At 39.6% G+C, this 17,957-nt stretch overlaps 1 protein-coding gene across 4 annotated transcripts; it reads left to right on the top strand.

Moving 5' to 3' along the window:
* The first annotated feature begins 952 nt into the window (after positions 1–952).
* fam135a (family with sequence similarity 135 member A) lies at positions 953–17,362 on the top strand. Of its 4 annotated transcripts, none has more exons than XM_059359096.1 (21): positions 953–1,220; positions 3,445–3,574; positions 4,711–4,790; positions 5,637–5,776; positions 6,363–6,433; positions 6,557–6,730; positions 6,992–7,118; positions 8,706–8,859; positions 9,454–9,531; positions 9,923–9,972; positions 11,159–11,314; positions 11,473–11,546; positions 11,709–11,863; positions 12,283–14,221; positions 14,337–14,497; positions 14,586–14,677; positions 15,045–15,142; positions 15,488–15,639; positions 15,802–15,912; positions 16,010–16,123; positions 16,222–17,362. In XM_059359096.1, the coding sequence occupies exons 2-21, from the start codon at positions 3,498–3,500 to the stop codon at positions 16,425–16,427; spliced, it is 4,209 nt and encodes a 1,402-aa protein (XP_059215079.1). In that variant the 5' UTR covers positions 953–1,220; positions 3,445–3,497; the 3' UTR covers positions 16,428–17,362. The 4 variants fall into 4 exon arrangements, with proteins under 4 accessions (XP_059215079.1, XP_059215078.1, XP_059215081.1 ...); XM_059359095.1 differs by having other exon boundaries at positions 11,156–11,314; XM_059359098.1 differs by lacking the exon at positions 9,454–9,531.
* The last annotated feature ends 595 nt before the right edge of the window (positions 17,363–17,957 follow it).

Below are 17,957 nucleotides of genomic sequence, written 5' to 3'. Positions count from 1 at the left end.
ACGTTAAAAAAAGATAGTGTTACCCTGTGTCTGCTTTTTTGCCCAGCACTTTTAGTATCTACATTCTCTGTGATCTCTGTGGTTGCACTTATTCACAGCTATTGGGGACAGCATTGTTTAGGGAACCGTCCAAACTGAAAATCAAGAGACGCTGACTAAGAAGCAATTCAAGAAGTGTTTGTCCTGTCAGACCATGAGGTAGAGAAAGATTAATTTACCTCATTTCAGGAATAGCCTGAAATAAGGGGGGAGTCCTTGTATTTTCTATTGTATCGATGGCATCCATGGAAATGCATTGTGGTTTTAAGCAGGAAACCCAGCTTCCATTATATTTTATGGGAATTTGTTAGTAAGAATTTGGAAATGCCAGGGTAATGACTAAAGAACTGAAACTGCTGATTGTATATTTATGTCCCTCCCTCACATTTCCTCCACATATCCTGCTATTTGTTTCAAAGTGACAAATAGCTTACTGGACAAACTTGCATTGGCAGGTTGCGTTAAGCCAACTCATAATATGTTATGCCTAACATTGACGCAGGGAATGAAACACAAAGCACAAGACACAGCCAGCCCACCCATTGGACCTAAAAAACAAAAATCTAAGATAATAACATTATTAAACAGCTTGTTTAACCTACTCATAACAAGTGACACACATAGTGTCACAATATAAATGCAAAGGATTGAAACATATTGTTTAACTTTTCGAGAATAGTATTTTTGAAAAAGCTCCACCAGAAATGTTAAAAGACACAACTTTGTATGTTTTAAAACGTAATTGCGATATACTATTATTATTATTATTATTATTATTATTATTATTATTATTATTAGGCATGTACCCAACTCTCCAATGTTCCATTCACAGGTAGCAATTTGGCATGCGCGTCAACTGCGCCCCTGGCATGTGCAGTAAGGCAGTAACGCGCAGTTAAATGCTCGTAAGCGTGCAGTTGGAGCAGCGCTTGCTGTCAGTTCTTCAGATTGAGCACAGTTAGCTCGATGGCTAGCAAACGGCACTGTTCAGAGAGATACATGGCTGGACTACTCTGTGTGTCATTTTAAGGCGTTTCTCTTAAAACGTTAGCCAGACTAGGAAGTGAAATAGTCAGCACAGTTGTGTTTTCTGTCAGCAACTCACAGTAAAAGGACGACGGGAGGACTCAAATTGGAGCTAACGTTGGTTAGCTAGCTAATGTTAGCTTGCCGACGCAATGGTGAGTAGCGTTAGCTTGGCTTTGCGGCTAATGTTAGACCCGGTGACAACTGCTCGGTGGGTGGCTAACGTTACGCTAACTGTAACCGTTAGCTAACTGTCGTTCAAGTGAGAGTTTTTCTGGTTGGTCTGTTTGAGTCAGTTTTGTCATGTTTTTCGGATGGTTCCTGACCTTTTGTGGGCCCTTGGAAAAATGTTGTTTTGGTAGCTTCCCACCTGTAACCCAAAAGATACCCTTGCCGAGATTTTGTCCACTAGCCAGGGACCTTTTACCACCTCACTCACTCTAGTAATAGCATCAAAACCATGGAGCTAAGTCATAACTTTAACAGCTGTTTCTAAACTGGTCTGTAACAATTTGGGGTTTTAGCTGGGGACGTAAAGGTTCCCCCTTTTAAAAAGAGGAAACCAGCAGCTGATTTATGTCAAGGCCTTGTAATATATGTTTTAAGACTAGCTTGCTGTTTTATTTTTCTTTCTCCGAGGTGAGTTGTTGACTTGAAGTGCCTGTAGTGCTGGTTAGGTTGATTTAAATTTGTTTGAATAGGGAAATGTGTCGTTTCGTTTGCAGATTTTCCAAATAACAGTTTTGCATTAACTGTAAGTAAATGAACAAACGGGTCAGTGAACAGCCATACGCTGCAGCCAACTCACATTTATAGGTCAGTCGGTTTATTGGCAGCACATTTTAGCATTCCAGACAGTCAACGCCTTTCCTCAGCCTTTTTTATACTATCCATATCAATAGCCTTTACTTAAGTGGAGCGTTAATTCTTCAGACAATGCCCTAGGACTAAACCTGATAAACCAGTTGACCTCTAAACTCAACACCTAACCTTGATTGCATGACAGATCTGTCAACTTCCAAGCAAAGTTTTATGTGTAAACATACAGATTTTTGCCCTCGAAAAACTGAAGGATTGTCTGTCTATTGTGCAGGCGTAACAACTACTTTTTCTCCTTAGTAGACTCAACAAAAGCAGCTGTCATTGGTATTTGATATTAATTAATAATTTAGCCTGGTATGAATTGTACTTGGTTGCTTGACTCATGTGACTATGTTGCTAAATGGCTTTGAAACTAATAATTTGTGTCAATTTCAGTAAAACAATGATAAAGCGGCAATTGTAATGTCTTAGTGTAGGGAATTAAACATAAATACATCAGGGACTGCCAATTTATTCATTTAACTCCCTGGTGTCCTCATATGTCCTCTGTGTTGTGCCCAGTTTAATTTGGTTTTTAACTGACAGCTTTTAAAGATCACTTCATGCAGGAGGGGGTGCATATTTGGATATTAACATACCCTGGTGCTATTTGTTCTGCATCTGTGTCAACCAGGTCAAATTCACGATGGCCGTTTGTGTCTCATATTGGTTTTCACTGGCATGAACACAATGACCTGTTGTCTCCCAGTGGATGATTTATTCATTTCATACATGACTAATTTAGCGACCGTCTGTATGATTGTTTTTGCCAGTTTTATTTTGCTTCCCACTACAGCCAAAAACAACTCCACAACCTTTTCTTTAATAAGGTCTAAATACATCTCAAGCTAAAAATGTTTCCATTAAATGATAAGGATCTCTGTGTTTATTTCTAACACTGCCAATTGGTGATATTGTATTTCAGGCCTATTTTTGATATTTTATTCATAGAATTTTTTCCTAACGCTCTCATTCTGATGCTATAATTGTTGGGGCTGTTAACCAATTATGTCCAGAGGGCAAGATGCCTCCTATGCCAAATGAAGATCTTATTCCCTAGTAACAATCCCCCATCAAATTTGACCATCACCCAAGTCTTGCATATTCTCATAGTATCTTTAAATTATATTCTGGTAGTATCCCAATATTGTGTTTTGTGATACTGTATTGTTTTTCATAAACACTTGATGTTTAAATGATTAGTGTACTTGCAATGATTTGTGGCAGACATTTGAGTAGTCATAAATGCAAATGCATCAATGATAATAAGGGATAGAGTCATAAATGCAAAGGACTGCATTAAAAAACTTAACTCCTTTTACTGTCAGTGTGTTCTTCATGCTATAACAGTTTTCCTCAAATTTGAGTAAAACAAAATTACAATATCTTGCTAACATTATCGCAATATGTGGCAATATATTGAGTCATAACCCCTGTATCATATTATGCCAATGCACAGCAATAGTCTTGTATTTTACAGCGAGCTGAAATTACTAAATTAATTACTTTAACCCATAGGCCTACAGGTGTATCCCAGATGATGTAAGGCACCCCTGCCTGTAGAGACCAAGATGACTGAAGTCCAGGCCACAGTGGAGTTCTCTGTGGAGCTCCACAAGTTCTACAATGTGGACCTGTTCCAAAGAGGGTGAGTACTGTCTCTACAGACCTAATATTCTGCTCCTTTTCCGTGTGTTTCCAGCAGGTGGCAATTAATTATGCTCTACCAAATAAATGTCTTTTCCAGGCATATATTACAGACAAATTTACCTTGCTAATTAAACATAGCTCAGCTGTGTTGGTATCTTTGAACAGACTTAGACAAACTTTGCAGCTTGTGGTAGAAGGGGACCAGGATGTATTCTGTTATCGTCCCAGCCAATCTGGGACAATTGGCAATCTTGTTCAGACTTTGACGGGGCTCAGAAAATGCTATTACAGCATAAAATATGCTAAACAGTGCTTCATTGTCATATTTTATATATTTATTAAAGTTGACCGCCTCTATTTTCTCTGTGAAGATAATTGTTGGTTCTGTTTCAAAAAGTGACCAGTAAAAGAGGAGCTGCATTAAAGTGTACTGCACAGGCACAGGTGTGGAGGAGCTTATCTTTTCTTACTCGCATATTTTAAATTTCAGCTTCAAGTAATCATGTCAGACTCAATAGACAGACATTTGTTGTTTTGATGAAGCTGCGCTCACACCCCATAGCATCGGGTATTACACTAAATGAACCATGTTGCTGTCACTTAGTCACAAGCTATGACCCACATTTCCCACATGAGTAAAACTGTCACTTTCTGCTCCATGATACAATTCTGGTTGTGGCACTGTGTAGTTTGGTGTCTTATGCTTCCCTGTCAAACTGCCAATTAGGAAGAATGGCCCCCAACAAGTACAGTATGTGATTCTCCTTTTTTCCCCCACAAAGATCTAGCATGTTGTCTCACAAAAACAGAACGTAAAAATCACTTGCATTGTTCAAACTGCACAGCTCTAACAGTGGTGGTCTTTAACATGGAAATTCTTCCTTCCAGCTGCAGTGTATTGATACGTCACTTTGCTGTGACAAACTCCTGCTCCCAGCTCATCAGTGCTTTAACAGCTCAGGTTTACTACATGAGTGACTGCAAAAGAAAGTGCTCATAATTTATTTACAAAAGGTGTAGTGTCATTTTACCCAAAGAGACACTTGTGGCTAACCTGTGCAGTTTGTTTCCCTTTCACCGAGCCTCTAATGATGCTCCAGACCAAACCAACACAAAATGTGTCTGCATTTTCAGGTTCTACCAGATTCGTGCCGGTCTGAAGGTACCACCCCGGGTCCCACACAAAGTTGAGACCAGTCTGCTTCACCCAGGAGGTAAATTAATTTTTCAATATGTGTATAATATCATATTTCTTCCATCAAGTACCCTTTGTGGATTCAGTTGGTCAACCCTTAGCTTCCCCTCAAGTATCCAATTAAAGGCATTGAAGTAATATTTCCTCAACTTTCAGTATGCATAAAGTAAGACACTGCTATTTTTCTTACCAGAACGCTAGTTGTTTCCATGTAAATGCAGGTGACACTAACTAAGTCACACGAATGCTTCATGTAGACGTAGATACACACATTTCAGCTCTCAGATATTAGTCCTCTTTCAGAGAAAATTGTTATTGTTTGCACAGATTTGGTTTACTTGTTGTTTTGTTAGCAGGGAGCTGGCAGGGCACTGGCTTATCTCACAGGCCACTCCTTGTTCTCAGTATTTCTCCAAGGCTTAGTGCATATGCCTCACCCCCTTGCTTAGAGACCTGCACTGCTCATTTCACACAAAGCACTCAATTCTTTGTTTAATAAATAAAGAGGATCGTCAAGAGAGTGTGTAATTCCAATGCTTAAATGTTTTATTTTCCATTTATATTTTAGACTAGACAAGGAAACCACACTTCCAACACTTTCACCTTCAATGCAGAACTATTAAGATATACCTTTTCAGATAACTCCTGGCACGGGTTATAAGAGTTCCATTACATATGTATATTTTCAAAATCGATCTACATTTCTGTCCATTTTTGAACTGTCAGCATTGTGTGATAACCTGACATACTAATGGTTCTGTGTCTGGTCACGTATCGTGTGTTCTAAAGTAGACAGGTTTGTTGTAAATATTCACTTGTTTTTTTTTCCACAAACACACTGTTAATCCTTATGGTTTTTGTCTAGGCTCTGATCTGGCATTTCCTGCTTCAGTCCAAGAAGATGTCATCTGCAGCAAAACTTTCCAAATCCTATACAAGAATGAAGAGGTTGTAGTCAACGATGTCCTCCTCTTCAAAGTGATGATGCTGCTGGATGAGAAGAAGGTAAGTTTAAGAAAGAAGTGGTACTTTTACTAAAGGATTTATATTTTGCCCTTTGGCCTTAATGCAAAATATTTATAATTGTATTCTTTAGTATTTTGTGTAAAACAAATGGATGAATGAGTTGGTGTGGAAGTTTTTGTGGTTTGAATATTGGGATTTTTAACACTCAAATGAACTCTGTTTGGAAGTTAAGGTGCCTATCTTCAATTAAAAGCAGTACATTGCATCTGCAAAATGTCACTGAAATGAAGTCAAATTGATTTTTCTTTTTCATTAACTCAAAGTAGTGTAGCTTTCAGGATCAATATATTCATCAAAACTGGTTCTGTGTTTGTGCCGCACCACAGAAAGCTGTGTTTTAGGAACGCAGACGTTCAGCTGTTCTAACGGGGTACAGAGTGTTTTGAAATTTGATGTGTCCTAAGGCTAATGGATTACAACAACCAAAGGCTTCAAAATGTATCCGGTGTATTAGGGTTAATACCATCAAATAAGAAACACCTTGAATGGTGGTGTACTGTTCTTGCAACTGCTTTCACACTCTGGCTCTAACTTTGACTTTCTCAACTGTTTTAAATATTCTCAGGTGGAAGAGTCCCTCAACGACATGGATTTCCAGCTCTTCTTGGATTTATATTTCACAGATGGCGATTATACGTAGGTGTTGCAACATTTTATCTGCATGTACTTAAGTCTCTTTAATGAATTTGATATTTACATCTCTTATGCAAATGAGCCACTAATATGCCCCCTTGTATCTTCCTTAATTAATTTCTACAGACCTGATGATCCGAGCTCTCTACAGAATATCAGTGGCCGCACACTTCGTTTGCACTTTAGCCTTCAGCGAGGCATCCACCAACACGTCAATGTCATGTTTGACTACTTCCACCTGTCTGTCATCTCTGTAGCCATCCATGCCTCCCTAGTGGCATTACATCAGCCTCTTATCAGGTTAGACTGCTGCCTTACAAAAGGAAGCATGTTGTACACTCAATGAATGCAGATATACAGTCATGCTCAAATATGGCAACTCTCTGATATATTATATGATTATATATATATCATGTTGTTACAAACAACAATTTAACATTATAGTTTAAGTAAACAAAATAGCAATTTAATTTAATTCATGACTCTACTAATGACAATGTGAAGTATTCTTGTGGTGATTAGCTGTGTTTGATTTCTCTATTTTTTTTTTTTTTTACCTAGTTTGCCGCGACCAGTGAAAACCACATGGCTTAACCGCAACGCTCCACCACAGAGCAAAGACTCAGTCATCCCACCTCTGGAGAATGTGGTGTTCGGAAGCAGTTATGTGAAGCAAGTATCACCAGATGTAAGTGGACCTTCTTTATAGAAAAGATAGTGTCTTTGGAAATGTCCTTCTTTTAATTTGTGGATGCTACTAAACCTCTGAGCACTGATGAAAGTCTGACAGATACCACTGTTGTGTCATTTAAAAAAAAATCTTTTTGTTGGCATTTGTATATTAAACAAAAACAAATTACAGATTCTGTAAGTGTACACAATAACTCCCCCCTTCCCCCCACCCCACCCCATTGTCCCAAATCCTCTAAGGGATAAGAAAATACAACAGAGAAAATAGTGCAATAAGGAAGACAGAAAAAAGAAAAGAAAAAAGTAACAGCTGAATGGACTGCTAAAATAAATTAAATTAAATGGGGGAGAAAAAAAGACGGCAATGGTTTAAGTCAGGTTATCGAAATAAGTCAGAAAAGGCATCCAGACCTTATTAAACTTATCCTTATTACCTCTCAGGGTGAATTTAATCTTTTCACTGTTGTGTCATTTTACATGTTTTTTTCTTTATAGAACACAGGTTGTTTTCCTTTTTATGAGTGTGAAATAAAGCGGAAAGGATTAAAAATATGCATGTATTGTTAAGGCAAGGCTGCCTGCCAGTAGTACAGCTTTTGATTATTACATAGACATGGCTGTGGATTTGGATTTGACAGTTTTTCTCCTCAGGTAGAATGGTGTGTCACATTCATTGCATTTGAAGCATGAGAAGATGAGTCAGGCTGTTGACAGATAGGGCAGACGAAGAGGAAACTATCAGACCATTGTCACATTTGGCCGGGAGATAATTGGCCTCTCCTGACAGAGAAAGGTGGCCAGCTAAAGCTGCTGCTGAGCTGCAGTAGTGTGAATGTACCGAAGTCTTTCAGAGAGAACAGAGGCAATGCCATTTATTATTTTGTGATGCATCATTAATGGGCAGCTTGGGAATACTATTCGAACACTATCGACCACCATCATTTCACTACACTATGATCTATGTAGAAGTCACTGTAAGGCATTGCTATAAAGATATTGCACACAAAATACATTCCTGGAAGTAACTGACAGGTTAATTTGTTGTGATGTATAGGGTTGAAGTTATTACTACTATACCTGAGTAATACAGATTTGAAACTAGTTTTTTGAAGTGCTAGTTCAGAATTACCAAAGTCACAAAATAACACAAACAAACTAAGTGATTGAGGCAGCGATAGATCACCAAATCCTTTGTTCCAATAGGTAACATGGTTGCTATGAAGATGTCATAGATGGATATAACGTCTTCAGCTCCCCCTGGGTAAATTTAAACGGGGCTGTCTGACCACATGGTAACACAGTGACACACCTAGTTAAATATGACCTACACTGATATTATTTTTTAGGTGTCTAAAATAGGTTTTGTATCTGTCCCTGTAATATATTCCATGTTTGTCCTCATTTCTGGTTATCCAAACTCTGTGTGTTGACCACCATCTACTCTAGTTAATACATAGTCTATGGATAAGAGAGTTTGACTTACTGGCTACGAACCGGCTGTTTACAACTGCTTAGACTTTTCAGAACAGCATGAATATTGTTTACAGAATTAAATCATATATATCCTCTTCTTTTTGTCCCTCAGGGCAGGACATTCCTGGTGTCTGACCCCTGTCTGCAGCATGCCTTCGGTCTGCACCATAACCTCTGCTCAAATCTCCTACTAGCCTACAAGGGCCTCTTTGACTACTTCACCTCTATTACCAAGGACCTGCCCTCCTCCCATCGCATGGAACTAGGTATGCTGCACTGTGGCTTCACATCAACTGTGGGATTTATAGCAATGACATCCTAAATCCCAAACTTATTCAAATTTGTCTCTGCACACTCTTGAATATTATTTTATTAATTCACAAGCACTGAGAAGAAACAAGTATTCCCAAGATTATAGATGACAGTACCTTTTTGATTAATTTTTTGCTTTGGATGGATTTTCATTGTTTTGTCTTTTCAGCATCAGTGTTTGTCTTATATTGCAAGTTTGTTGAGTTTTCATGCCATATCACCTGATCCCTGCACATTGACATATTTTACCCTTTAAACAGACATCACAACCAGCAACCCCCAAGGTTAGTTTAGCAATCAAATTAGTTAACTAATCATAAGTCATACTTCTAAACTACTACCTCATACTACTAAATCACAGTAGCACTCATTAGATAAGTCTATTTATCAGTAGACTGAAACCAAATTGTAACAGCTCCCAAACACAACTCATCCTTGTAACTATGGCTCACAAAACCTAACTCACACAAGTGGACTGGTATTAACCCATATCAGAGGACCAAATAATAAAAAAAGGTTAAATATGCCTATATGTGCAATCTTACTAGCCAAGCCCAGCATGCAAGTCCTATATGAGAGAGTACTCAGAAGACCCTATCCCAGAAGTCAAAGGCACGTCTACATAGGTATGTCCCAACCCTTACAGTACCTAAAATCAGCCTGCCTTTCTCTCTTTTTTTCCTCCTCACTCCAGTTTCCTTCTTGTAGAAAACACCATGACCTCTCTATGTCCCACTTTCCAGAGACATTGTACTTGAACTGCTGTCATGCCATTTTTCCATCACTGTATATATATACTCCGTCTTTTTTTCCATCTTTATAAGTAGGCATTGGTCACAATATAATGGTTTTCTAGTCTCTGGTCATGTCATATAAAAAATACTTTCTTACTCCACTGTTGTCTAACACCACTTTCTTATTCAACCTGTATAACAGGCTCCTCAAACCCTTCTATATAATTAAATAGATAAATTATAAACGTGAATCTTTGTAATGCTGTTTTCTCTGCCTCCTCAGAACAACTTGACTTAGACGCCCGTCTAGCAGAGTTATGTGAACAAGTCAAGGTGAGACCTGTCTCTGATACTGATCTTTAGTAGGCAATCATGCAAAACATTTATAGGAAGCAACAAGCCTGGCACAAGCCTGATGTTGAGTTTATGGGATAGGAGGAGATAACTGGAAATATGACAGAAGGCCAAAAAAAGTATTTAGAAAAGTGGTAAAAAAAACTTGGATCACTGTGTCTTAATGACTGGAGTCTAGAATAGAATTAGTAGTTCGACTGATTTAGGTGTTTATTGTCATTGAGTGAGTGAGCTCAAAGTCCTCTGATGGCAGAGGTTTACATTGTATAGTTGTTTTTATTACATTAATGGATGTAATGTTGGTGAAAATTGAAGCTGAGGTATTTTCATCACCAGCAGATGCAAAATTGCACAAGAAAGCTGAACTGGAGTCATTGGTGTGAACCCTTTATAGCTGCCAGGTGACTCAAGGTGTGTCAGCACATTATGGGGAAGACCGAAATGGAACACCTGTAAGCAGACTGGCAAGCGTTCAGATGTTGCTTCACAGTTGGCAGAGTGGGTTAAGAGTTAAAAAAAAAAATCTCTGAAACCCTTAATAATTTTGTTGGTGAGATAACACCTCGAGTCCTGACAGATAGCCCACTTAAGATTACGAGTAGATAGAGAATGTTGGGCAGAGCTGTGGAATGATAGGAATTTCTGTAGCTGATGGTGGTACATTATGCAGGTCAAGCGCCTCTTGTATGTTTCAGTGTAGAGCACTTTGTTTCTAAATATAGTATATCATATTAGATATCCAGTGACAAGAGGTTAGACAGACACAGGAATAGAATTTGATTACCTTGCTTTTTTCAGACTTCATATGCAGCTGATTATTATTTGCAGGTTTTGGTAATTGGAAATTGTATTATTGTTTGGTCAGCAGTGAATAAAAGTGACATTAAAAACCATAAAGGCTTAATTATTATTGCCAAACAGTTTACTGTACTGTCATAGTACTCTAGTTTCTTTGAGGCTAAAGAGTTCCATAATCCCCCCCCCGTTAAGAAAAAAATGTGTGTGACAAGTCAAGCAGCTGATAATCAAGAAATGACCAAATCTATTCCTTAACTTCCTCTTGCATAGTACTGCATACCATTGGTCTTTATTTCTAATGTTGTGGAGACATGTTCACTTGAGCCCTCTGGTGGGTGACTTGTGTCTCACTCTATGCTTTTAGCAGAAAGCTGAGTCCCCTGACGAGCTGGCGGAACTGGTCAATATGAACCTGGCCCAGCTCTGCTCTCTGCTCATGGCACTCTGGGGACAATTCCTAGAAGTGGTGTCCCTGCAGGAGCATGTTGCTGCCCTACTAGCTATGGAGCACCATACACTGAGAGTGAGTCCCAACGTCTTAAATAATCTACTAATGGAAATATCTGACTGGTTAACTTAATTTACTTTCACCTTTTTTTGTGATAAATGATACAAAACTACAGTCAAACCTCGGGACAACACTGTGTCTTGAACATACTCTGTTATATGGCGTTATGACAGGTGAGGCGGTTTGCTGAGGCTTTCTTCTGTCTCGAACATCCAAGACAATCTGCACTTGCCTATCAGGAACTACAGTAAGTTACAGTGGCATGTTCATGTTAGTTGTGAAATATAGTGTTGCTGCTATCAAGCCTGTACCAGCACCTACTTGTCTGACATTCTGTAGCCCAAGTATGGAAAGACACTTTTTTTTTCTTCTCCTACTTTCTCATTTCCTCCATCCCCCTCTACATCAGTGCTCACAGTCACCAGCAGATGACTAATGCTATCAAAAGCTCCAGCTACTTCCTGTCTTTGCCTCCACTTCCAGTGGAATGTGCCGACCTAGATGGTGACGTTAGCTCCCTGCCGGTCATCTTTGAGGATAGATACCTTGATTCTATCACTGAAGGTCAGTAATACAGTATTGCCGCTAGAGTTGCAACAACTTGTGAGTCGATGGAAAAAATTGTAGCTAACTATTTTGATAATGCAACAATCGTTACAGTAATTTTTCAAGCAAAAATGGCACAAAATGCTGTTTTCAACCTCTCAATTATGGAGATTTTCTGTTTTTATGTATTGTTTTGGAATGACAAAAAATGGCATTTTAAGACATCACCTTGGACTAAAAGAAACTGGGATGGAAATGTTTCTGTTTTGTGCAAAGACTAGGCATTATGTACTGATGAAATGTACGTACAAAATAACTGTTAGCTTCGGTCCTAATTTTCACTACATGACGTACAGCCAGCGGGCATTCACTTTTTTTCTAATTAAATGTTTTTGTCTGTTGCTTTTTTCAATGTTCAACATGGTTTGATTCTGAAGATCGCGATGGACCCTGGCTGGGCATGCACAATACAAGGACTGGCTCAGTGTCCAGCAAAATGGACAAACCCAACTCCAAGGAGTGCGGTGCAGCCGCCAGCCCCATACCGGAGTCTCGGTGTCCCCCTATGGATAATACCTGGCCAGACAGCTATGATCTACCACCTAAGTCCAAAGGCAAATCAGTCAAACTGAAGAAAAATTCAAAGACTGAGAACTCCAAGAAGCTGATTAGACAGGGCTCCAAGGACTCTGTCGTGTTGGTGGGCTATAAGAACCTAAAAGCCCCATATGGTGACACAAAGCACAAGGAAGGGGAAGCTCCCCTTAACCAAGAAGAGGAACGAGATACCTTGCAAAGGGACTCAAGTAGTTATTTAAGGACTAATGCAAATTCAGACTTTGGTGCCACATCCGCACAGTGTGCAAAAAGTGCTGTTGATTCTGTTACAGATGACAGTATACCGACTGCTGCTTGTCAAAAAGGTTTTTTCAAAAAACCTACAAACTTGGACACACAGAATAATCCTCAGGCAGGTACTGGGGTTAATGCTACATGCAACCAACCACTTTACAAAGATGAACAAGTTGACCACGGTGGCCAAAAGCTGCCACAGTGGCCCGCTGGGCTGAAGCAAATTGAGGTGAAACCAAGTAACAAGGACCCACACCAAGGAGACAAAGTAACAGTTCTACTACCATGTCGGACTGATGGAACTGTAAGCAGTAATATTCCTGAGATCACCCAGACGGACCTCTGTGGATCAAAACAGTCCGTGGTGGACTCTGTGTTTGACAGGCCAGGTAAAGAGGCAGCACAGCGTAGCCAATCCTGTCTGGTCTCAGTACAGGTGAAGGGTGATTGTATCAGGATGCCAGATGTAGGAGCCCCCAGTGCCTCGTCTCGCCTCTCAGATTCAGGCATTGAAAGTGAGCCCAGCTCCTTTGCCACGCAATTTGTTCCAGGAATTCAGACTTGTGTAGGACAAGGTGCTGCTGAGTTAGGTGTTACTGTCCCACAGCCTGAGAGGCTCCTCCTGAGTACTGCACCACGGCCAGTTCAGCAGAGCTCGGTGCAAAAACCAAGTGCAGCAGCAGAAATACTTTACCCAGAAAATACCAGTGCTGTCAGTGGAGTCCAGTCCTCTCTCACTTCCATCAACTCCTTGCCTTCAGATGATGAGGGTGAAGGATCCTCCAGGGGCTCCAGTGGAGCTGAAGTCAGAGGCAGGAAATCCAGTGTTTTGGTGCAGGAGCAGAGTGTAGTCTTCTCTGGGGATATCACTAACAGACCTGCCATTGACATGGCCTGCACCCCTGACACTGCTGCAGGTGATTCCCAACTTATAAAACCTGCTTTTGACTTAGAAACTGACCCCAAATTAATTTCTGAACTTGGACTAGAGGGAGCAGCTGGCTCTGGGGCCGTGAAAGAATCCCGTAGTGAACCTCATACCGCCTGCCCATCCAGTAACTCTGCCACCAGTAGCACTGACATGGTCAAACGTGGGATGGTAGAGAACTATTTCGGCTCATGCTCTAGCACAGATGTGTCTGAGATCAGCCCTGTAGAAACATCTGCCATCACACTGGGAATCCAGGCAGAACCGCAGGTCGAGGAGGATGAGGACGAGCCGGAGCACGAGATGATCGAGAACGGTTACTATGAGGAAGGCGATGGCTACGCTTTTGTGAACGGTGTTGCCGATGAGGATCGAAGTGGGGCAGGGGACGCAGCAGCTTCAGAGACATGTCTTCTGTTTGAACAGCTTGGTATCGGCTACCCCCATGAAACAAAGGATTTATCAAAAGCTCCCATCTGCTCCAGCCTAGCCTCCAGCAGTGTTGGGTATAGCTTGGGAAGACCTCCTTGTCCCTCCACCTCCTTTTCCTCGAGCCTGCGGTGGTACGAATGTGCGCCCACACCACAGATGAAAGCGTGAGTCATCTTGCATAATTTTTCTCATATCCCACTTAATGTCATACTTAATGCAGATATTAGTCCTTTCTCACAAATTAAACATTAATATTCATCAACTCTTTTAATTCTACAGGTTCATTAAGGCCAAGGAAGAAATGAAACAGCTAAGGCTGCCTGGCTTCTTGTACAGTGAAGTACCTGAGCTGGCTTCCACTGTGCCCTACTTCAGCTTGGAGGAAGACGAAAGCTGTGAAGAAGGCATCCATCTCATAGTCTGCGTCCACGGTCTGGATGGTAGGAAGGAATATTTTAGAGTAAATTAGTTCCTTTTTAGAGTCTCTTTGTAAATTTTTAATTAAAATAACACATTGTTGTCTTGCAGGAAACAGTGCAGACCTGAGACTGGTGAAGACTTACCTGGAGCTTGGACTGCCTGGTGCTCGTATAGACTTCCTAATGTCAGAGAGGAACCAGGTGAGTGGATAAGACAGACACTACTGTCATCTTATGTCAGCATTAATGTGTTAACATCTCTTAGCAGGGATGCATTGCTTCATCAGTTGAACATCATTATCGCCTGATGTTCGCCTTGTTGACCGCAATCGACTATCGGCAAATAAGATGCGAGGGCGATGTTTATCTGTTGTATCGCATTAGTATTGGGCTGGCTGAATGTTGTGTTGGATAATACTTGTTAGCATATGCTGCTACTGCAGCTGTTGATTTGGAGGAGAAGCTACTGGTTAGACATGACTCTGGCATGATAAAATCGGTGCATTGCTACCTCTCAAACACTGAATTAAACACACCTCTTTACATTTAATGGTCTTTTCATTCACAGAATGACACATTTGCTGATTTTGAGTCAATGACAGACCGGCTGCTGGATGAAATAGTCCAATACATTCAGATATACAACCTCACAGTGTCAAAGATAAGGTAAGATGTTCTGTTCTACCTAAATGTTTTAATTTATTTTATTTTTTTTCAGGTTTTTAACCAACTTTATTTATTCTGAAATGTAACTAAATCACTGAATAAAGTAGATATGTTAGTGGTTCATTAAGTAGCTGTGTGATGCAGCAGTCAGCTTTATACTTTAGTTTTTATGTGTAAATGCAGTATATTTGTAAAAAGAAAAGACAAAATACATGGTACCTGAGCAACTAGTTTCATTTTTCCTTTTCCAAGTTTTAAATGTTATGTCACAAGCTAAAAGTGTGACGACATGCCTGTAAATGTTGCTAAATTAGATTATGATCACTAAGTATTCTTTATTTGCAGCTTTGTGGGTCATTCTTTGGGGAACCTCATTGTTCGCTCAGTGCTAACTCGGCCAAGGTTTAAATGTTACCTGAGCAGGCTGCACACCTTTCTGTCCCTCTCTGGACCTCACCTGGGCACTTTGTACAACAGCTCTGCTCTAGTCAACACAGGTAAGTTTTGAAACATTTAGCAGCTGGTGGAAGTTGCAGCATCTTATCATTTTCAGACATTTCTCTAAAAGCTAATCGCTAGTTTCAATGGTTGCATTTCTCTCTGTCTACTTTGTGATTGTTGTGAAGCGTGTTAAATAACTGTTAACTGTTTGTACCAAGGCCTCTGGTTTATGCAGAAGTGGAAAAAGTCAGGGTCTCTCCTGCAGCTGACGTGCCGAGATAACTCTGATCCTCGCCAAACATTTCTCTACAAGCTCAGCAAGAAATCTGGTTAGCTTTGCTTTTTTCCAACAAAAGACATTTTAGGCTGTATATGTGGAATATGAGAATGTAGAGATAACTTTTCTCTATTGATCTGCTTCTGAAGGTCTGCAGTTTTTTAAGAATGTGGTGCTGGTGGGGTCACTGCAGGATCGCTATGTCCCCTATCATTCTGCCCGAATTGAAATGTGCAAAACTGCATTAAAGGACAAACAAACAGGTGAGTTAGGTTTGTCTACAAACTAAATCATAGTATCATACAATTCTACACATTTAACCAAACCTTCCCTGTTCACCTGTTTCACTTTTTTATACCAGGTCCAGTGTATGCTGAGATGATTGAGAACCTGCTGCTGCCAGTACTTCAGAACAAAGACTGTAATCTAGTGCGATATGATGTCATTCATGCCCTGCCCAACACAGCCAACTCCCTTATTGGCCGGGCCGCTCACATTGCCGTCCTAGATTCTGAGATCTTCCTGGAGAAGTTCTTCCTTGTTGCAGGCCTCAAGTTCTTTCAGTAGAACTGTGGCAGAATCAGACACATTGGTGGATGAGAGGAATGTGGAGCTAATACCTCACTGCATCTAAACCTTATTCTGGTTATGGTATTTGGGTTATCTCTTGGTTTTTAAATACATAGTCACTTTTCAAAGATAATGAGCAAAATCATTTTTTTTCATTTCATGTTGTTTATATTGGAATCACAGTGGATATGGACATTTTTATTTTTCTACTGCCATCTTTTAAATATTGTTTTGTTTTTTTTGTGTTTGGGAAATCATTTCCCCCATCATACATGCTATATTTTCAGTGTTATTTATGTGTTATGTTTTTACTTTTAATTATGTTTCTTCAAGTTATTCAATTAAATATTAGATGCTGAACTGGAAATGTAGCTGCTACAAAAATGAAATGGCTGTTTTGGTGAGCTGGCCCAAGTCACGTCTGCACATACTCTCCTCACCATTGCAAATGTTTCCCACCAATTTTAAGAGACACTGCATTGATTTGCACCACAACTACATTTTACAAGCTTTTGTACTGAAATGGTCATTTGTACAAGTTACTTTTTTATCAACAATTTCCATCATTTTTAATGGCAATGATTGCATTTGAAATAGGATTGTTGCTCAGACTTCACAGCATTGGCTTTGGTCTTAATACTTTATGCTGTCCCTTGCCATTGCAGCATTCTGCACAACATTTACCCAAACTGGTGTTGGGGGAAAAGCTTTGCCTACAACATAACATTTTATTACAGGGGTTTTAAGCAATGATCACAATTCAGCAAAAGCACATGTCAGACATATGAACTAGTTTTATTGAAAGTATTTGGTTGGTATCATTTGGTGATTATGTGTTTGAACTGGAAAGTATTGCTTGGAATTAAAAAAACGTTTTTTGGAAAAATGTTTATATATCATCATACTCTACCATTAAATATGCATATTATGAAGTTGGTTATATGACTTTTTTCTTTCTTATGTGTAACTCCTGATCTCAGAGGGCTTGATGCACAGGAGAGAACAGGAAAAACAATTCTGAAGTGATTTTGTTATACCTACTAATATAATCTTAGCTGACTTCTGATTCAATGTGTTTCTGCATTTTAATGAGTCCTCTCATTTTACCCACCATTGTTGGAATGAGTTTAAAAAATCTTAATCACTCTAGTTTTGATTTATATTGATGTACAGCTCTTGGTTTGAGTTCAATATGATTGAGCACATGTAACCGAAATGACAATCCTATACTTTCTTCAGTTTGTCTTCAAAGTTTGTATTGTTACTGTGGTGCCATTTCTCTCAATGATCATTCATCTCCTTTTATTTTTCAAATGATTCTTTGCAATTAATCAGAGGGACCTGTAGATGGCAGTGTCATCACTTTAATGTTGGTGGGATTTGTGTGGAGTGTTTTGCTTAGAACCTGGATAAGTGTGTAAATGTTAGGGCTCATGCTATTTCAACTTGAAGTGCCATAATTATCAGTGATGTTTCCAACATTAAAAGTAGTAGAATATCAGGAATGTTTAATGTAAGTTTTAACTT

The sequence above is a fragment of the Centropristis striata genome, chromosome 20 (genome assembly GCF_030273125.1).
Source record: "Centropristis striata isolate RG_2023a ecotype Rhode Island chromosome 20, C.striata_1.0, whole genome shotgun sequence".
Lineage (NCBI taxonomy): Eukaryota > Metazoa > Chordata > Actinopteri > Perciformes > Serranidae > Centropristis > Centropristis striata.
This window is presented reverse-complemented; position numbering and strand designations above follow the sequence as displayed.